General features: G+C 42.9%; 2 protein-coding genes across 2 annotated transcripts in view; both read left to right on the top strand.

Moving 5' to 3' along the window:
- Positions 1–3055, top strand: part of rnf213b (ring finger protein 213b) — a 30756-nt gene extending 27701 nt beyond the window's left edge. Inside the window, exons 61-64 of the mRNA XM_073490245.1 lie at positions 164–361; positions 1272–1361; positions 1918–2096; positions 2625–3055. Coding sequence (XP_073346346.1) covers positions 164–361; positions 1272–1361; positions 1918–2096; positions 2625–2763 — 606 coding nt within the window. The 3' untranslated portion in view covers positions 2764–3055. The remainder of the gene's footprint in view (positions 1–163; positions 362–1271; positions 1362–1917; positions 2097–2624) is intronic.
- Positions 3056–3353: 298 nt separating this feature from the next.
- On the top strand, positions 3354–21336 carry cep131 (centrosomal protein 131). The gene is made up of 29 exons (XM_073489958.1): positions 3354–3438; positions 4326–4522; positions 4715–4809; positions 7182–7293; positions 7790–7917; positions 8316–8420; positions 8825–9004; positions 9130–9247; positions 9358–9474; positions 10298–10490; positions 10620–10714; positions 10819–10947; positions 11056–11248; positions 11755–11852; positions 11989–12168; positions 12277–12468; positions 12775–12912; positions 13038–13163; positions 13321–13437; positions 14125–14227; positions 15490–15691; positions 16832–16939; positions 17706–17823; positions 17999–18073; positions 18629–18771; positions 19075–19252; positions 19345–19541; positions 20907–20967; positions 21080–21336. Exons 2-29 carry the CDS (start codon positions 4337–4339, stop codon positions 21149–21151), a joined length of 3759 nt encoding a protein of 1252 aa, XP_073346059.1. The 5' UTR covers positions 3354–3438; positions 4326–4336; the 3' UTR covers positions 21152–21336.
- Positions 21337–21706: the final 370 nt, after the last annotated feature.

Below are 21706 nucleotides of genomic sequence, written 5' to 3'. Positions count from 1 at the left end.
TTAGTACTTTACGGTACCACAGTCTTCATCTGGAACTGACTAATGCCAGCCCAAGAATGTTCACAGTAGTTTCCCCTGTAGGATTTTGTGAGGCCGCTCTGTTAGAGGTCAAATTCCTTCCCTCACACTCCTCTCACTGACAGTTTCTCCGTCTGTACTTCAGGAGCCGCTGAAGGGATCGGTGAGCAGCGCCATGAGAACGGTGCTGCGTTCATACACAGATGTGTGCGATGCTGTGTATGTGGTGGAGATCGGCCTTCGCTTTCTGGGCAAAACGGGCGGAGATCCTCAGGGTCAACTTCTGTCCTACCTCACTGATTCACTGAAGATGCAGCCACAGATTTCCAGCTCTGTAGCCAAGGTAGAAGCCTCCAAAGCCACAGCTATTCCCATTAAATCAGTGCAATGCAAAGAATGTGATTATGAATGGGATCTCATTTTGTAAGCAATGCACTCATACAAACAACCCTCCCTTTAAAAACTCCCAACTGTTTTGTGAAATAAAAACGTTCGTCATGCCATACTCTGATCTAGAGCTGCAACGATTAGTTGATTCATCAATCAGTTGATTGAAAGAAAACTAGGATGTGCTGATTTACTGTCATTTATGACCATAAATAAAGAGTCCCAGAGTTTTTGACTGTTGGTTGGACAAAAATAGCCATTTGAAGATGTCACTTTAGGCACTGAGACATTGTGATGCACATTTTTTCCAATTTTTTATTACATTTTAAAGACTAAATGATTAATAAAATCTTAAAAAATAATAAGTCAATAATTAAATTAATTGTTAGTTGCACCCCTGATCTGATCTCAATGTTCTCCCTGGTGCTGTTATACTAATTAAAAAAGGGAAGATCAAACTCCCAAACAATAATTTACATGTTTTAGTCTATTGACTACGAATCACTTTAAAATAATTTTTTGGAAGTGTTTCATTCCAGACATTCATTGGATTCCATTCATTTTTGTAAACTATGAAAATCCATTAACAGACTATTTAAACCTGCATGAATGACTGAACAAGTTGACTTACTGCTGCAGTGCAGATGATGCTAAGATAAGGTAAAATGCAGACATTGTGATGTTCACTGTGATGGATTACACGAGTCAAGCAAGTGTAACAGTTTGTACATACAGAAATGAATGGAAGCCTGTGGCTGAGCTAAAAGAAAAACATGAAGTCACTTGAACCTGTATAACCCACATTACAAAACCACACTGATATAATCTTTTGACACACTAAACCTGTTTGTTTCATTTCATTTTAGAGTCTTGCAGAGAGCAAACTGGAACACAGCATATTCACCTGGCAACTCCTGACTTGTTGGAAATCTGAGCTCATGCTGAACAGAAACCAAGTATGTATTAAGAAAATCATAAACTTTCAGGGCTTTACTACTGGATTTGGCAGAAATCCATTAGAAATACAATTATAGGAAAGAATAACCCATGTTGGAATATTACTTTGGTGAAATTGAAAATCACCCATAGGAATAATATTTATGTTAAATTCTTAATGTGTCTAATATTAAAAGTGTCAAACAAATGTTTTGTAGCAGTAAATATACTTAAGTATCAACAAGTAAAAGTAAATTATACATGTATTTACAAGCATGTACAGTATATACCATGTTTTTCTTTGGAGGGCCAAAACTAAAGCTTAATGGTGAACCACAATGGTTTTGACTCGTTATGTTCCTCTGCTGGCTGCTGACTGACCCCAAACACCACACAGAGTTAAATTATCTGGGCTGTAATCCTTTGAAAGTGTGCCTTCTTACACGGCAGGCGCCCAGTGTTTGACCCCAATAAAAACCGAATTTGAGGAATTGCACCGCAGCTCCTGCCCCAAAGCACTTTCTTGTTGTCCTCACATTAAACCTTGATCGCACTAAATTGACGACCATGTTTCAGGACCCGTTTCAGAAGCTGCCCTCAGAGTTCCAGAAGAAGCTGTCTGAGGAGGAGAGGAAGGAGCTGAAGGGTTTCCTAGCCGTCACAGATGTTGAAGCTTTTACTTTAGAGCTGCATGAAATCCTCCTGCTGAAGACGAGCAACGCCGTGCCTGACGATGGTTACAAGCCACACTGGGAGTAAGCACAAGCCATTTGTATCCCTCCTCCCTCTGTGGTGAAAACACAACTGATTTACCATTTGTGAGTTTTTGTAGGAGGTAATGCACCAAATGGTAAAACAATCCCAAAACATTTGCATTATTGACATTCATTCCCTGGTTTACCCAAGAGGTGTTTGTAGGACTAAGAATTTATGATGAGCTCATGAATGTCAGAAGTGTGCCTGTTGTCAGTTCAAAGATCACCGGCCTAGTCTGAAGGAATCTCACTGATCCTAGACAGCTTTAATCAGAGTAAAGTGTGGAGGTCTCACCCGGGACTCTCCCCCTGGGATTTGGAGCCTATTGACATCCAGGACCAGAGTGTGACCCCTCCAGGCGGCCATCTGTCAGGGGAAAGGAGCTTAAGTTGTATCTCCCCAGCCACAGGTCCTCTCTATTGAGGCAGCAGCTGGGCAGGGACGTGAATAGGAATGCGTGTGGTGAAAACAATGGATGCAGTGCTAACAGTTGTTTTCTTCATTCCCTCCCTCCCTGCTGTCTCCAGCATCAGGTCCACCTTAGAGGGCCATTTGGAAAGGAAAGACCTTCCACCTTTGCTGGAGCTCGACTCTCTGCCGGAGGACATCAACCTCGAGCAGGCGGCTGATGTGTGGAGGGCTGCTGTAGAGTTTAGAAGGAGATGAATAATTTCTACTGATAGATGAATTATTAGTTTATCTTTCTTTTATGTGATTCTTGTTGTTACTGATACATTTTGCTTATGGCATATCTGGATTGCAATTGACTGTAAGACTATAAAAGGATGATCAGTTTCAATGATGCAAATAGTGTTTACATTTTGAGATGTCTTATTGGTTAAGGGTTCAAATGAGAGAGAAAGTGAAATAAATAAGTAAAGCAGGCCTTTTTTTTATTATGTCATGTTCAATCTGTTAATGAGGTGTCAGGGAACAATAAATAAATTTAATAAATGAAGTGGAACTTTGTTTTCTGTGGAGGAATTTCCCAACAACACAGATAACTTGGAAAAATGTCACTTTGCCATCTTTGCAAAGTCAACCAAACCGTTGCTTGAGACATGCCCCTTTGGAAGCTGCATAGTGGACAGACAGCTCCGTCCAGCCAATCAGATGGACGAACGAAGAGACAATGCTCTCTCTCCACCAATCACATTCGTCGGTGGGCAGGGATGATCCGTGTTGTTACCACAGAGATGATGTTACGCGTTATTTGGTTCCCCGTATTTGTCCACTGAGTCAACGGAGCACTTTCGCTGGGTATCAGGGGACCGTGTTGGGAATTAAAGCCGTGAAAGCGTACTGGAGCTTATCAGCGATGGTGCCATCCAGCTTCTGAAAGTAAGTAGTTACCGCTGACTTGCTTTTTTCCCCCCCGCAACCAGCATGTTTTTGTTGTTGATGCGAGCAACGTTAAAGACGTGAACTGTTAGCTAGAAACGCTGGCTTTTAACAAGACTTCATTTGAAAACCCACCGTTTTTATTTCTCTTCACAAACAACTTAATAACGACTGGAGTACAGTCGTTAACGCTGTCTCAAACGAGGCGGTGATTTAATTAGTCAGCCATCGTCTTTTAATGACGTTACTCTGCAAAACATCCCGATGTGCAGCAGTCGGGATAGTCAACAAGGTAACGTTATCACGGGCTACAGTTACCATTAGTAACGGTGTAATAATGGTGCTAGCTTACTGTAGGGTTGACGTTACCATGAGCTATACAACTAGCAAGTATTATTATGTTAGCATACCTTGCTTTGGCTAACGACAGCTGTATTTTAGCTCCAGTGTTGTCTCATACGTACTTTAACAATGTGTATCATAAATGTCATGCTTTACAGTCTTATTTTGATGATGGTAACGTTAGCTAACAGAGCTAACATACACCTGCCACAGTGTTGTTGTGTGTATGGTAAAAATGTTGTCAAGAGCAAGCAAATAACCAATGAACTATCATGGTTCGTAGCTAAGATGATGAACAGTTAAAAGCCCCATACAGCACCTAACACATGTAAGTACTGTTAGTTACTCATTTGCACTAGTTCCTTTCCCAGCTGGTGTAAAAATAGTGAGTGGTTTTGTTGATCGTTACCCTGGGAGACAAAACAGTCAAGGGAAAAGTGGCTGCTGTTTCCTCTGTTGTTGTGGTTGTGCCCACTGAATCTCTAGGGAAGTGAGAAGTGTGGCCCATCCTGTCTTATATCCAAGCCTGTTTTACTCTCTTCCAGCTTTCCAGAGGATGCATACAACACGCAGCCCTTCATCCATCCCGACAGGTGTCTCAGGAGATGCCTTGGACCTCAGCTTGTCAGGCTCCCAGCTCTCTGTGTCCAAAAGACCCAGCAGTGCATCACCTGGGAAGTACTTCTCTCGGTCTGTGTCTGTTTCTGTGGCGAGTGACAGCAGAGGAAAACGCAACACTCTAGTGAGTAACTGCCACATGTGTGCTTTTGTACCGCAGATTATTTATGAGTTGAGATAATCTATCCAAGATGCAGGAATGAGAAAAATCAGGACAGTCCCTGAGGTCGCTTGCTTCAGTATTCTCCATGCTGATGAGTGTGTAATGTTTGCACAAAGATCTTATAATTCAATAACAAGCCTTTTAAATCCACAGAGCGATGCCAGCTTCGGGAGCTCCCGCTCCATCAAGAACTTGAGGAGGTCCAACAGCACCACTCAGGTTAATCAGCAGGCCAACATCAGTTTAAGGTACAAACACACACATCCATACACACCTCCTGCTGTAATAACACTGTAACCATTAATGCTTGTAAGTAGGGGCGAGAATCACTGTAACCTACGATATGATACAATCCACAATATGTTTGCAATGTTAACAATAATATCATGATACAGTGATTCTGTGATAATCGTTACATTGCAAGGGAGTCTTGCAAATTGCAAGAATTATGTTTTTATTCACTGCATTGTGGTGTCAGTTTCACAGAATTTGACATGAACTGAGATTAAACAATGTATAAAAATGGCAGAGAGTCTAGGCTTAGTGTCTCTGTAACGCACATACTGACTGCATCTTGTCCATATCAATGTATACCATCATTTTAGTGTAAAAAAGCCACTCATTGGCAATATGTTTAAAGGATGGCTCAGTAAATTCTTTTCAATCTGTGTAAATTAAGTTTACAGACGTTTACACCACAAGGAGTGAATGAAGTAGTGACTCTGGTAAAGCAAACTGTCAGGGGAATCTGTTCAGAGCGCATGTATGTATTAATACAAATATGTACAAATGGTACAAATACAGTGTATCGATACTCACATAGCAAGAGGAAGCAGTACAATATTGATCTTTTGTTCCACCCAAACTCATAACACATTTACAGAAATATTTCAGTGAAAATCAGTATCCCCTCTCATGTCTCTGAGTCTATTTTCCTCATTCCTTATCACTGACATTGACAAACTAAACTGCATATAGAACAGTATGTGCTGTTACAAGCTCTCTGCAAAGCCCTGGGGCAAAGTTGCTCTTAAGATTCAGTCAGATCATCAAATGACCTTTATATTGACATACATGCTACTGAAATATGAAGGCCGTGTTATTGGAAATGAGGGAAAAGAATGTATTTGAGATAATGTGAGTCAGACAGTCGTGTATAACCTGGAACAGCCTCTGTAGCTCAGTTAGCCCGTGTGGAGTCTTTGCTCTTAAAACCAGAGTGCTTCTCTTCAGTGAGCAACAGCTGGCAGCCCTGAAGCTCCAGCACTTCGGACAATGGGAATTGTGGCGCGCCAGCTCCTGCATGATAAAGAGCAGAGGGAAGCTGGGGCGGCTGTTGCTGAGGTCGCGGGGTGCAGGAACTTGCTTTGTTCCAGGTTAGAGGGGGAGGGCCAGGGCCTTGAGGTCAGGTTACCCCCTCCACCAGGAGCCAGTGAAAGGAGAAGTGTGTGTGCACGCTCTGGTTCTATTGTCCGGCAGCTGCCGCCACTAACCCCTCCCCTCACTGCCTCTGAGGATGCAGAGCAGAGGGGCTTTAAATTTGAAGACATACTAAATACCCCCTCCAAGTCTTAAAGGCAGTCAGTGGGTCACTCAGCACCCCTCTCCCTCTCCACTGCTTCCTCCCTGCCATGCATCTCTCTCTGAAAAGTAGAGGAATGTGCTGCCTGAATAGTGTTGTCAGATAGCTTTTCACTGAGCCAGCTGGCTTCAACCCCCCCGAAGACACACACGCTCACTCGCACGCTCATTTATAACCAGACAGAATCAGCCTGCACAGCGCAGGCAGGCTGCAGTTCAGATACCAGCGGAGGCCAAGCCAGACAGGAGGTCACCCTACATCTGTGCCTCATGATGGAGGTGTTGGTGTGTAAGGCTATTTGAAGGATGAATGACAGGCCATCGGGATCAACATATGCATGCACGCATTTACATGGAATCCATAACGGAGTTCCCCCTAGCAGACGGTCAGCTGCCACATACTGAATTCCAGTACTTGTGGGGGAGAAGAGAAGGGGATGAGTCCCGTTTCTGCAGCTGTCATTACAAGATTTAATCACAAAAGCTGCCACTAAAAGCACGACTCAAGGTCCCTGCTTTGTGTTTCGAGTTGTTTAATTGTGTGTTGTGCACTACTAAGACCTTGTTTTATTGAAATTGAGCCCTGAATGTGCTTTTCCCCCACTGAAAAGGACAGATTTAAAATAATCTTCTCGGGTCACTGCTACCACATTAGCCTTGTAAAGAGTCAGTTTACCCAAATTGCAAAAAAAACCAAAAACATGTCATCCTTTTTTTTTTAATCCTATGTTCTTCCAATCAGGTCGGGCGATTGGACGAATATATCATCCACTTTTTCAGGCATTTTTTGTTGTTTTATTTTGCTGGTTTAATGGTCTGCGTTTGAAAAATGAGAGCTGCTCCCCACTGACAGCAGAAAGATGCGGCAGGGACAGAGTGAGAAGCCAAAAATCCACTTAAATCCACCTTTTAATCCTAATCACACTGTGTATTTTGTTTCCCTCAGTGACCCTTTGGTTGATGGCATAAAGTATATTGTAGTATTGCTCTACATAAAACAACGGTCCTAACCTGTGGCTGGTTTTTTTGTGTTTCACAGTCCAGGCCAGAGTGAGGACTACCTGTCCCTGTTCGACAGCAGCTCAGATGGACGCAAGAAACTGGCCAGCCTCAGCAAGGCCTCACCAGACAGAACCACGTGGAACATCCTGGTAAAAAAGAGAAGCAAATAATTATAACAGAACAAATAAAAACTACAAAGACAGCAAATATACATTACTGAACAAAGTGTGCTTTTTAAGAAAAGGGGGTGGGAGTCACACCTGCAAAAGCTTGGTCACCTTTGGTTCTAAGCTTAGATTTCGAGACAGCCAAGAGGCCTTTTTCATTAGACCTCAGTGGTCTTAGCACAGACAGGGGTCAGCCCTGAATTGTGACGCAGCAGTGGCAGCAGGTGTCTTCCAGAACCACAACTCGTGACTAAGACCTTTGTATTGCTGCTTTGGCCTCAGTTTAAGAATTGTTACACCCCTAATCCTGATCATCATATTATCTATGCTAAGTAGTTAAGAGGCGTAGCTAATACCGGTTGACCAAGCTTACCGAAAGTGTTTCTACCTGTCCAAACATTAAACAGATTTCAGCTTTATGGGTATCAAATTTGACAGTAGTTCAGGGTGTAACCAGTGTGTGTTTCCCTCCTTTCAGGACGACCAGCCCAGAGCTTTCCCCCTGCACTCGAGCTCCCGCAGCACTGGCAGCGTAGACTCTCCCACCAGCCTGAAGAAACGGGAGCCTGGCATCGCCCTGGCTGCCACTTTCACTGCCAACAACAGGTGGGAAGCGAGTACTTGTGCTGACACATACAAAGGAAGTGGTCCGTGTAGAGCAGGGACAAGCCCAACATCAGCAATGTGACTACTTGCACTGCAGCATTCTGGATTTCTACCTTCTTCTCATGTTTCATACCTGTTGATCACAGCAGCTGATACTGCCTTCAGGAATTCCACCCACACACAGAGGTTTTCTTCCGAGAAAATTGTCAAACAAAAAAAGATTTGTGTGGGCAGGGTTTGAGATGAAGACAGTATCAGTTACTGTTATGCCTCGAAGGGGGTGAAGTGAAAATAAGGGCTGTGGCATTCTAAATACTTAACACAAATTGATGACAAACACATAAGCTTTCCTTAGTTTGTAAGTCAGAAGTGTCATTGTGCCTTTATGTTTTTCCCAGGAGCAACAAGGGAGCTGTGGGGAACTCTGTCACCACCATCCTGCACAACAACTACTCTGAGAAACCACTCACGCCTAAGAGCTCCAACCAGAAGCCGTCCTTTAAGTATGTCCTGAAATTAACATATCTGCTCGCCTGATATGGTTTGGAGGTTTTATTAGGTCTAAACCAATGAAATAGACTGATATTGGCCATGCAGCAAAAATGTTTGACATCAGCCATTCAGTGTTGGCTGCCTACAAAATAATCAGTATCATGTGGTTTGTTGAAAGTCAGACTTACTGGGTGTACTATTATGATCATAATAAGACTTTTTATTGTGATGTTCTCTAAGTGCTTGAAATGATATTGAATGTTATGACATTACAGCAAAATAGACAAACCTACTGGATATCACTTTGAGATATCAACTATCAGCAACTTCAGTAAAACTCACCTCAGTTGAGCTCTAATATTTAAGGACTCGTGGGTGACATTTCTTAAAATTTCCAATGATATTTTTCTTTCAGCAACATCCTGAAGGCCACAGCAAACGACGAAGTGTCACTAGAGAACGGCTCCCTGACTAAGTCTCAGAAGAATTTCTCTTCAGTCTCCCCCACATCCAACAACAGATCTCCAGTGTCGGCCCAGCACGGCAGTCCCGTCCTGTCTCGAAGGAGGGAGGTCACTGAAGAGGAGGCGGAAAGGTCAGACCCACGAAACAGTTTCAGATGGCTGCCTTCATAGTGTTTCTACTGTGTGTTTACTGTTCAGTTGATGTTCTTTTGTCAATTGCTTTGTGACTCATATCAGTTTCTTTTTGTTTTTCAAGGTTCATTCAGCAGGTGAACCAGGCAGCCCTCACTATCCAACGCTGGTACAGACACCATGCCAAGAGACAACACACTAACCAGGCAGCGCTCAAACGCATCCTCGCCAGTAAAAGAAAGGTATCCATCTGTCCCCAGGCTGCCTCTCATTCTCCATGGTCTAAACTGGTTTTATCTTTCTCTCTTTCTATTGCTACTGCATTAACACTATCCGTGCCTTTCCCTTCTAGGAGTGGGAGGAGAGAACAGAAGAGGACACTCACCTGGAGCAGCAACAGAAGAAGGATGACGATAGAAAAAGGATTCGTGAAGAGAAAGCTCGTCTGGCCCGCCTCGCTGCCATCCAGGTGCTCACATGGGGTTTACTTCCAGCAGTCCACTTACATAATGGAGACATATTTTAAATCAGAAGCATCTTTTGTCCGACATATCTGACTTAGTACACTTTAGGGCTGCACAATCAATCGAAATATTATCAAAATCACAACAGTTGTAATATTCAAGTCCATTAAATGTGTCCATTAACATGTGCTATTGTAAATGAAGCATTGTGGTTTTACTGAGAGTTGCAGCCTACAAATCATATTCACCAGACATGAAGGAACATGCTTCGACCTCAGCAACAATCACATCATTTTTATATTTTTTCCAGTTCATACGTAATGCTGAAATTCCATTCCCACTAAAACGTGACTTGTATCGCAATCTTAATATCTGTCAAAATAATTGCAATATTATTTTTTTTAAATTTTTTACATATTGCTCAGCCCCAATAAAGCCCACATCTTTAAAATCATGCCCCCAACTTGTAAAAAAGGTTTTCTTTAAATACATTTTAGTCTTGAAGTGGAGATTCTCATCTGTGAAACTGCTCTTGAGGCTTTTCAGAACAAAGTAAAATCTGTAGAGCAGCACTGCAAACAGAACATAGTCAACTCATCTCAGGCCAAAACCCAGTGTAACTTAATGTATATGATGAGTTGACACAGTGACCTACATTTGGATCCAAATCTACTTCATTAGCTCTTGCGCTTGAAACCCTTTTTAACACTTTATGACCCGTACTCTTGACATGTAGCTCAAATTCAAACATTTGAATCAAGCGTGTTTGTAAACACTTTCCCTAAATTGCAACACTGTCTAATGTCTCCCCCTGCTGGTATGTTGCAGGAGCTGCAGCAGAAAAGAGCCCAGCGGGTTGGAGAGGGGCAGCACACAGCTGAGGTGGAGCTGGAAAGCCTGAGGCCGACCGGTGTGGTGGGACGCAAGAAGCCGCCTAGGATTTCTCCAATCAACAGAAGTCCGGCCTCACCGAGCAACAACAGCCCGATGTCCCCCACAGATGTGAAAGCTAAGAACACAGGTGTGTATGTCTCTGATCTGCATTCTTTTAACTTTAATTACATTTTCAATAATTTAGAATCATGTTTGTTATGAGATGAGATCAGGATTGTGTTGTTATAAAGTATTGATTTGTTTTGCGTTTCCACAGACTCCAATTTGAATGTTGTGGCTGACTTCAGTGAGCTCACTTTCAGGGCCATTTCTCCAGCTTTGTCCAATAACAGAGGCTCTCAGTGTTCTCAGGTAAATAACTCTGCATCCTCACATCTAAGCTCCTCACTTCCTTCATTCTCTCCCTTCCCTTTCTCCTGACATTAACTTCATCCTTTCTGTCTTTCCCCTTGCAGGATCAGGAGGACAGAGTGCAGGTAGACATCTGCTTAGAGCAGCAGCATCAGGAGAACGACAGGAAAATGATTCGTAAAGAGAAAGCTCGTCTGGCCCGCCTCGCTGCAGCCCAGGTGATCACATCTGATGTGAGTACCTTATTGAAAACCCTAATTCAGAGTTAAAGCAATGTTTTTAAAGTGACTAAGTTTGGTTCTCTTGATTGTCTAATGTCTCCCCCTGGTGGTGTTTTGCAGGAGCTGCAGCAGAAAAGAGCTCAGCGGGTTGCAGAGGTGCAGCACGCAGCTGAGGTGGAGATGGAAAACAAGAGACAGACGGGTGTGGTTGGACGCAGAAAAACGCCCAGAATTTCCCCAATCAACAAAAGTCCAGCCTCACCGAGCAACAACAGCCCGATGTCACCCACAGATGTTAAGGCTAAAAACACAGGTATGAACAGTATGTCTCTGGAGCATTACATCATGAACACCAAAAACATCTTATATCCAGTTATGGTTGCTAAACACGTGGCCTTTTTGAAGAAAATCTTCACTCAAAAATGAAAATTCAGTCATTATCTCCTCACCTCCATGCTGATGGAAAGTCAGGTGGAGTGTTGAGGCCCACAAAACATTTCTGAAGCTTCATAGTAAAACAGTGTTACAGCATTCTCCTAAACAACTGAAGTAGATGGGGACTTGTTTTAGAATGTGTAAAAAAAACAACTGAAAAAAAAATATAATGTCTAAATAAAGCTCATCTGGTTCAATTCAAGTCTCTGGAAACCTCGGGAGCCCAGATTAATTTGAAAAGGTGTTATTTGCACCCTCAATGCACAGTCCGGTGGACACTTTTAGCTTAGCAGCTACAGTCAAGATTTCTGCTCAAAAAAGGGTGTAGATTTTTCTTAAACATGGAAACTCTGTAATAACTTTGCTGGTTTAATGTCTCCACAGACTCCAATTTGAATATTGTGGCTGAGTTGGGTGAACTCTCCAGCTTCAGAGCAGTTTCCCCAGCTTTGTCAAATTGCAGAGGCTCCCAGTGTTCTCAGGTGAGTGGTTAAAAACGTTCAACTGCACTTTAAAATCACTGATCCGTAATCCATCGTCAAACTTTTAAAGCAGCTATGGCAGTTAAACAGCTATTTGGTCTCTTTTATGAGCATGTTTGTTTTGTCCGTGCTCCAGGAGATCCTGCAGAGGTCAGTGAGTGTGGAGGACCAGCGGCAGGGAGCTTTGTCCAGCAGAGCTCAGTCAAAAACCACCTTGAACGAGCTGCTGGACACCCTGAAGCTGTTAGAGGAGGAGCCAGAGAGGCTGTCAGAGCCAAAGTGTTACCACAAAGAGAAATACGCCTGGATAGATGAGGTGAGACTTCCTCAGTGCCACATGTCTATCATCTAAAGTATAAATAATGTTGTACTACGTAGTATTTTTGTATTAATCAAATAATTTCATTACTGTGTCTCATTAAAGGACGGAGACTCCAACTCCCTGACCACCGACAACCTTGAGCGTCACGGCCAGCTGAGTCACCACCCTGCGCTGCCAGACGGGGGCGCCCTTCTCTCTGAGGCCAAGCTGCAGAGCATCATGAGCTTCCTGGATGAGATGGAGAAGTCCGAACAGGAGAGGCCACGCTCGGTTACTTCAGGGTCGCACAGAGAGGTCAGCGTCTGGAGCACACACATTTTTATTTCTTTGTCTGTTTAATGAGCAGCTTTGGTTCCCATTCCAACAACCGCCTGTTTTTATATTTGATTCAGACAGCCTTGACATATGTTTAAGTATTATGGTTGTATGTTTTTCCCATAAATAGTGAGGCTCATTTAGCCAATCTGGAAAATATGTTTATTCAAATTGGAGCTAGATGGTTTAGATGGGTCAGTCAACCCAAATCTTCATCTGTGGTCAGATCATGTTAATCCTGCTGTTGTGTCGACTAATTGTTGAATGTTTCCTGTGTGATCTCAGGCTGTGTTGTCAGAGGAGGAGCTGGTTGGTGTCGAGCAGGTGTCTGCCACCGCTGCTGAGGTCACCAGCTCCATGATGAGAATCAAGCTAGAGCTGGATGAGAAGAAGCGCACCGTGAATATGCTGCAGACTGCACTGGTGAGAGAAATGCACACATTACAATACCGTCTAATGTCAAGTGTTTGGTCTCGTTAGCTGCTGTAGATGACAATTTCTTGACCTCAGGTATGTTTATCTTCTCTGTCTCCTCTCTTGTCCATCAGGCCCAGCAGAGGGAGCTGACGGTGAGACATGTGAAGGAGACCGAGAAGGAGCTGAACAGGAACTTCCAGCTCCAGAAGGAACAATATGAAGCCACCATCCAGAGACATCTCACATTCATTGACCAGGTAGGTCTACATACATACTGCAGCGTAGTGCTGGGCAATGTCAATATTATATCGTTGTTGTGATAATAGACTATATATTGGATTAGATTTTGGATATATTTTGGATATCGTGATGTGGTATGTTTCCCTCATGGTCTAAGATATGTTCTTTCTGCAGCTGATCAATGACAAAAAGGCTTTGAGTGAGCGCTGTGAAGGAGTGGTGGGAGAACTGAAGCAGGTCGACCAAAAGTACACCAAGAAGATTGCACAAATGCAGGAGCAGCATGAAATGGTGAGATGGACAAGCTCTTCCCACCAATAACAGTCTAATGTTTCCCTGAAGTTTTCACTGCAAAGAACTTCTGCTTCTCTGCTTCTGCTTTGCTTCTTGTGTGATCATCTTTTGTAACTTGCTTTCTTGCAGTGCTGCATTTGTCTAACTGTCTTTTCTCTGTTTTCCCCTTCTCTTCTTCTTCTTCACTGTCTTTCTCTGTCCGTGTCTGTATATCTGTTTTTTCCTGGCTTTTAGGTGTGGCAAATTCTGGGTCCCTTGTGTGAGGTAACTTTTTTTTCTCCTCTAACGCAGTCATCCTTGGCACGTTCATCTCTCTCATTCTACCGTTCATTCTTCCATTCATTTGTCTGTCCCTCTCCACTTCTGTTGGACAGTCTGTCTGCATGTGAGTCTCCTCAGTCTTTTCTCATTTATCACTAGATTTAGATATAAAGTTTACATTGCTTTCTGTTATTAGGTTAATTGTCTTGCCCAGGATTTGTTTTGCCCTCCTCTTCCTCAGATTACCTGTGTGGGATTTTTTTAATTTACTTTTTTCACCTACAAAGTACCTTCTTTGCTTTAAAGAGAACAAATGACCTGCTGCTAGTGCATCGGCGGTCTTCATCACTACAGTGCCACCGAACTATGACACAAAACCACCATAATTTACCCTCTTCCTTCCTCCACCCCCTCCCTCCGCAGGAAATCAAGAAGTTAAAAGAGCTAATGAGCGCCACAGAGAAGATCCGGCGGGAGAAATGGATTGACGAGAAAACCAAGAAGATTAAAGAGATCACTGTCAAAGGTAAACAGAGCCTCACCTCACAGCGGAAACCCGAGATTAAAACATCTTTACCAAAGCTCTGTTAAGATCAGGGCATAAACAAGCAAATGTGTGTAATGTAATCCTGAGTAAGTCCACTCTGCTTTGGGGAAACTTTTTCTGTCTGCCCTTATCAAAATCCTCTGCTGTGCAGATGAAATGCATCCTGTAGCAGCAATGTGGCATAATGTCATCACAGGCGACCTCTCCTCATTATTGTTTTAGGATACACAATGTGAATCCCTGATCTACTTTATGTGGGGCAGCTGAGGCGTAACTGCACCGAGTCTGGTCATATTGTGATTTTTGTGTGATTGGCTTCCTTGACAATAAAAGAATGTTTTTAGGGATGTTTTTACACATCAGTCAGTTTACTGGTCTTGGGGAGTACTAATGCATTTGTGAAAAAATTGGTTACAAAAAAGGTAAAGTACAAATCGGTTGGGTCTGAAGAGTAGCTTTTGCTCATCTCTGCTTAAGACTGACGGGTCGATGCTTTATTAGCCGCTACTAGCAGAACACACCAGAATCTCTGACAGAGCTGTGGGAGGTCGACTTGCATTGTGGGTAATGTGGTTAAACGATGATATCTAGGAAAAGACATTGGCTTGGATAGCTGATTAATGCTATGTCTTTAGATGTTTCAGCCGACATGACTTCAGCTTCTTTTCAGTGCTCATATCAACTCTGTAAGGCCTCTGACCTTCCTGCAGCTGGTAGATTAACCTGCTGTTGAACTAAAGATGCATGCTGCGTTGTATCGGTTAGATGTATGAAAATGTTGTTTATACAGACACTGGATTAGTAATTAAACAAAATATTTTAAAATCATCATGATACCATATCCAGCTGCTGGATTTGCATTGTCTGGCTTTTTAAAGGCAGCAAGAACAAAGAGGTACAGTTCTGTTTCCAGTAACTTACCATGTTGTTCCTCTGTTTCCTCCTTGTAATGAGCGGATTCAGTGAAAAGTCAGTAAGTTGAGCCACTGTTGATGAGGTGTTTGTACAGTCACAGGGCTTAAGAACCCACAATTGATGTACTTCTTTGATCAGTAATCTCTGTTTTCACTGATACTAAGAGCTCAAATAAGCCGCTTGCCTGATTTGACTGATGGATAATCAGACTTCATTTAAATAAACATGACTCATCCCATACTGTTCATCCCAGCTGTAATCATTCTGCAGGCCTTGACTCGCTGCAGAACATTAACTGTTTTTTGTTCCTCCTCCTCCTCCCTCAGGTCTGGAGCCAGAGATCCAGAAGCTGATTTCGAAGCACAAACAGGAGCTGAAGAAGCTGCGGACACTTCACGAGGCAGAGCTGCTGCAGGCGGACGACAGGGCGGCTCAGCGTTACGTACGCCAGTGTGAGGAGCTCCGCCAACAGCTGGAGAGGGAGAAGGAGGAGCAGTGTCAGAGAGAGAGGGAGCTAGCCAAACAGAGGTAGGCTGTCACATCACTATCAGTCATCACTATACTGTACTTACATCTATATATTTTTTTCTTATTTCATTTAGATTCTTTGATAATTGTGTATTTCATAGACACTATGAGTACGCAAGCACCACACACACAAATACTTGTGTATGTCCAAAATTAAACATAAAAAACATAAAAGACATTTAAGACAATACAGCTAGCTTACCGTTAGCCTGCACTTATCCCAACCTGATTGGCTGTCGGAGATGTTTCGTTTGTTTTCTTTTCCAGAGATCTTTTATTGATTTGTAACAAACTGAACTTCTGTCTTTTGTTGTTTATTGTCGAGTCCCTGAAGGCTGGTATTTTTTGTTGAACTCTAAAATCTTTATTTTGGTGGAATATTATTTGAAGTTGCCGAACCCTGACCTGCACAAAGCCACCAGGATAAAGTCAAGCTGTTGTTGTAAAATACCCCTCTCATTTTAAATTAGAATTAAAAAATCTGAATGACATTTGTCATGGCACAAAACCAATGATCTGTTGATCTTTACACATCCAGATGCAATAGTTCAACAATGGCATAGCCGTCAGTGCTAAAAAAGAATGTTAAAACTGAAAAATTGGATCGAATCGTGACCAAATTAAAATTAAATCGCAGATTTACAGAATCTTAACACAACCTTACTGTTGATGGCAGCTCAGAGCCGGCGATAAGAATAAAACTGGAAAAACATCCAACCGCATCTGAAATAAAGGAAAAACTAAACAGGAAGCAGCTTCAAAATAAAGGTCTTACAAACCAAGCACCCTGTGTAGTGCTTAATGCATTAAAACTTTAGAGAGATGGCCTTCAGTCTTAACAGTTTATTCAACATCCACCTCATGACTATTTCTGGAAGCACTGAAATCATGCTGCCTGTACTGGCAAGAGGGCAGCGTGACCCACAGAGAGACAGAGATTACATTCTTGAAGAATGATCTTGTTCCATTTGTGTTAATGAGTCTGTTGGATTAAAGGCTGTTAGCTTGAGTTTCATTAATCAGTCACATGTTTGTGTGCTCTGCCAGTGTGTAATAATCATAGTGTTTATCTAAATTTCAGCAGCCTGTGTACAGTCACATTCAGGTGTGTTTATGCGTGTGTCTTTGTTTATGTATCAGATATGAGAAGCAGCTTCAGGAGGAGGAGCTGTCGCTGCAGCAGCAGAGGAGGCGTCTCTACAAGGAGGTGGCAGATGAGAAAGAGAGGCTGGCTCAGCTGGCTGCAAGGTGAGGTCAAAGGCCACCTGTCTGTCTCATTCCACAGCGAACGTCTGAAGACATAATTCAGAGTCGTTTATCGTGAAAGAGACATCTCCAGAAACTCTCACTGTAGTCTCCAGAATTAGAAGCTGAATCAGTGGAAAAAACTTCAATGTGTTTAGTCCAGTGTTATGGTTTGGCTCCAGTCTAGTCTGGTAATGTTGGCACAATGTTGAGGAATTTTTACTGGAGCAGCTTCAGGGTAAGAGATGGTTATTAAAGAGTAGAGGAACTGTTCCTTTAATCCCCACCATCCTGCTCCTGCTGAGTGTTTGTGCTTGTAAGTCTTTCTCCCCTACAATCTGCAGTGAAGATAAGACACATGTCGCCCCTATAGATTTTCTTTTCTTAAAATGGGAACCTTTTAGGAAGTTCTACTTGTGTTCTGTGGCAGCAGTAGCACTTTAATGTAGGCAGGTGCCTAAACCAGCATTTTGAACCACTTGTAAGCATGGAATTATGGAAGTCTTGCCAAGACAGTAAAAAGAGAGTTACAGTGATCGAGACAAGAGGGAATAATCATCTCAAACTGAAGTTTAGCAACATGGCTCAGCTGGTAGAAACGGGAACAAACCAAACAATTTACATGCTGGCCAAGACTCAAAGGCTGGCCCATAAAGACACTTCCGATTATGGAGGGTAGGTTCAAAAGAGGAGGAATAAAGAGATGTACGTATATAGGGATCATTTTGGTTCCTTGTTTGAAGGTTCTTCTTTGTTTTTTGTGTTCCAGGCAGCGCGCGGAGCTGGAGGACCTGCGGAGGCAGCTGGAGGAGAACAGCTCTCTGGCTGGACGAGCCCTCAGAGAGGAGCTGGACAAGACCAGAGAGGAGCAGGAGAGGAGACATCAGGTGATGAGAATAACATCAGAATCATTCATTTTCACACTTCAACACAATCTTCTAACATGTTGTCTCAAAAATCTGTCTAGTATCCGCACCTCGAACAACATCCATCAGATATCTTCGACAGTTTGCACAAGCACTATATGCTTATTGAATTTTGTTGTTGTTGTTGTGTAACTAGGTGGAGATGAAGGCGTTACAAGACCGTTTAGACATCGAAAAGCAGACCTGGGAAGAAAACTACAAGAAAAAAGAGGTTTGTTGACATTCTGTTGTGAGTCTGTGGAGCCACTTTCTTCTTTTGTTCACAGTGAAGTGTAACATTCACAGAATACCTTGTAAATATTTGTTCTAAGATTTCTAGTGTTTTGAGTGCAGCTATTTCAAATACAAGAGGATAAACTTAACTATCAGTGTAAAAAAAAAAAAAAACAGGAACTGAGCTTCTCTGCTAAAAATGGTCTTTTTCCATCGTATGTTGTGACGTTAGCAGGTGGCATATTTCCAGCTCTCTGGAGTGCAGCAAAGTGAGATCAACTGGTGCTTTCCAACTCTACTTAAATATAATTTAGATGAAACCCTCAGGGTGTGGATCACCTATATATCTGAGTTTCAGGGTCAATAAATGAGGGTTTTTTATGACAGTATTTAAACTGTAAGTGATCCAAGCAGGAACTTTCACTGTAGAGATATTTGTTTTTAGGAACAAATTAACCAATAAGGAACTAATGACAGATGTTTCTGAACCTGGGTGTGCCAGGTTAAACCAATATTTCCATCTTATAGATATGTGTGTTTTGTGTGTACACAGGAAGTGTGGCTGCTGAGTCGCGAGCGTGAGCTCAAAGAAGACCTGCGACGAGAGCGCGACAAAGAGATTGAGCTCGCCATCTGGACGCTGGAGGAGGAGACGAGCAAGGACAAAGAGGAGTGTGAGAGGGCGGCTGACAACAGGTGATACGACAGTTACACCCACTTCTAATATTTACCCTTTAAAGGGACGGTTCAGCCAAAAATCGAAATTACATTTTTTTTTACAGAGAGGGAAGCATGCATCTACTCCCGGACAAAAAATTGAATATTAATATACCAGATCTACATACGCGGAAAATATTTCCGTTGCGTAAAGGAATCATTTTTGATGTGCATATTCTTCCCTTGTATTTTGCAAATCCTAGTTGCACAATGTCTCTTCAGCTTCGCCAAATGTTTCAAAAGTTTTACTGAGCACTAACCACCAATTGACACTGTTCTCAGGTTGAAGCGTGTGAGGGAAAAATACGAGTCTGAGCTGAGGGAGCTGGAGCGCTCTGAGAGGTCAGCCGTTGAGAAACAACAAGAGCTGAGGAAGCAGCAGTTGGAGATGGAAGCAGAGCTGATGAGACTCCAGGCCCTGCTCAGACAGAAAGAACAGGAGACCAAAGACATCACTCAGGTCAGGAGCCAGTCCCTGAAAACATTAAAGTCAATTCAAATGTCAATACCATACAAAAATAAAACAGATTCCTTTTGAACTTGTCTCTTCAGACCAGAGACAAGCTGGTGGATGAGCGCCGCAGCCTGGCGGAGGTGATCAGGCAAGAGTTTGCTGACCGGTTGGTGCTGACAGAGGAAGAGAACCGCAGGATGAAGGTGGAAGTGTCAGAAGTTCGAGCGAGACTGCGGCTGGAGGTGGAGAGGGTCACCAGGGAGAAGGAGGAGGAATTGGCTGAAGTCCATCAACGGTAAGATGACAAGATGAACTGAATAAAGTTTTGGTTGAAATGATTAGTTTTATCCAGGTTCATCCATCCATCCACAGAGGTTTCACCCCCAAATAACTTAATAACACAAGTAAAACCACTAGACTAGACTAGACAGTCTATGGAGTTATAAAATGACATTTAAAAAAAAAAAAAAGTCATTTTTATACCTATCTGCAAGCATGGTGGTGTGTTACTTTAATTGTAATTGGAGATATGGTTCAGATAAATAACCTGAGGAGAATGGGCAGTCCTGCCCAAGTAACAAAGCCCAAAGCACTATCTGTAAATCTCCATCAGCAATATGAAACTCCTTTGTGCGTCTGAGAAAAGACTGTCTCAGGATTTAGGGCAGCAACATTAAATAAATGTTATTGGAGGCCAACTGGCTCTTTACAATCTGTTCTGTTCAAGGTGTGAAAAGGAATCCTGGCACATGTTTTAAACCTGCGCTTCAACATTAATAAAAGGTGGAAACTTGAGCGGTCCACTCGGCGCCTGCTTTGCCAATTTCTCAAAGAAGAGAAATGTGAGGAGAGAGGAGTGTTGGAGCTATTCTGAAGATGACCTGATTATTGTCAACGTGGGATTCAATGTGGCTTTTCTGTCTCCCTAGAAGCAGATTTTTATATGAGCAGTTTATATGACATCTACACTTTATGTGTGATGTTGTATGATGTTATAAATCTCATTATAAAACCTATGCTTCAGTGGAAAGGCTCAAATGTTTGAGTATTTATTTATTTTTTTAAAAGGGCCAGATACTCTGACTCTAACTTCTTAAATGTGAATATTTTCTAGTTTATTATGACAGTTAACTGAAGATCTTTGGGTTGTGGACAAGACATTTGAGAACTTTTGTGTCTTTTTTTTGTTATAAAAAGACAAAAATGTACAATGTGTTAGGTGGTCTCTAAATACTCTATGGCTTCCCTGCCTTGTCCGAGACAATCTTTAAAGAAGGCCTGTAGAAAATAAAAAAGGCTCAGTAAATTCCTAGAACAGCTGGTCACTGTAATCTTTCGCAAAAGTTATTCAAACAGGAGGAAATAGTACATTTGTCTGCAACTATTTTCAGATACGGATTAACACACTTTTGGTGTTTTAGTGAGTATTTGGGGCAGCTGGATGGTGTCTGTGAGATTGAGTCGAAAGAAATTACAGTGTTCATGGTGATGAAGGAACAAGTCACTCGGTGCAACAGTGTGGTTGCAGTCATTGATGTGTGTTTTTGGACAACAACAGAGCTCTGTCGCACATGATACATTCTGGGTTGGTGTGTGTCTTTTCAGAGGATTTCGGGTTTAATGGCCCCTGTTTAATGTCGTTTTTTCTGTGATTTGGCAGAGTGAAGGCAGCCATCTTGAAGAAGGAAGAAACTGTCAACAGTCTCCGGAAGCAGCATGAGGTGAGAGGCCTGAAGAGTGTCTTTCTGTCAGGCCATGATCAGTAAGAAAAGAAAACACAGTTGGGGAAAGATGATCGACAGCATGTATAAACATCTTTCTGTCCTCTGATAGGCTGCCCTGAAGAGGGCGGACCACCTGGAGGCCCTGTGGGAGCAGCAGAGGAAGCAGCTGCTGGAGAAGTGACTGACAGGAAGGCCTGGTTCTATCTGTGTGGACCTCTCCTCTCTGCCCTCCATCGTCTCCCACGCTCTCTGCTCTGAGCCCCCACCTGATGTTGTTTTCTCCCCTTTGGACGTCGTTCCTGCCAGCAAGACTGAACCTGTGGAACTTCAGAGGGTTGAACAAGTGACTTGTCCTACCTCATTTGAAGAATAATGCACTGGGCCTCACTGTATAGCCCCATCCAAGCATGAAGGAGCGTGTTGTGTTGGAACTTCCCCAATTTAAATGCCACAGACCAGGTGGCACCAGATGAAGACTATAGGTGGACAGGAACCATTTTTCTTCCTCTTCTTTCCTTCTGCTGCAGTTGCAGTTTGCTGCAGTTTTTGTGACCCCCCCTCCCCCTTCTCCCTCCCTCTGCAGTCTGTGGGAGCAGGAATGCCTCCATGTTCCCCACAGAGCTGCCACAGAGAACAGTTCCAGATGTTTCTGAAACCAGCCCGGGCCTGCGCTGGTGTAAAGTGGGAGAAAATGAGGGGGTTGCTCTTTCTGGAGGACCAGGACTCACGGATCAGT

The sequence above is a fragment of the Pagrus major genome, chromosome 20, assembly GCF_040436345.1.
Source record: "Pagrus major chromosome 20, Pma_NU_1.0".
In the NCBI taxonomy this organism is placed as follows: Eukaryota; Metazoa; Chordata; class Actinopteri; order Spariformes; family Sparidae; genus Pagrus; species Pagrus major.
The sequence above is the reverse complement of the archived record's forward strand: the minus strand, read 5'-3'. Positions and strand labels throughout refer to the sequence as shown.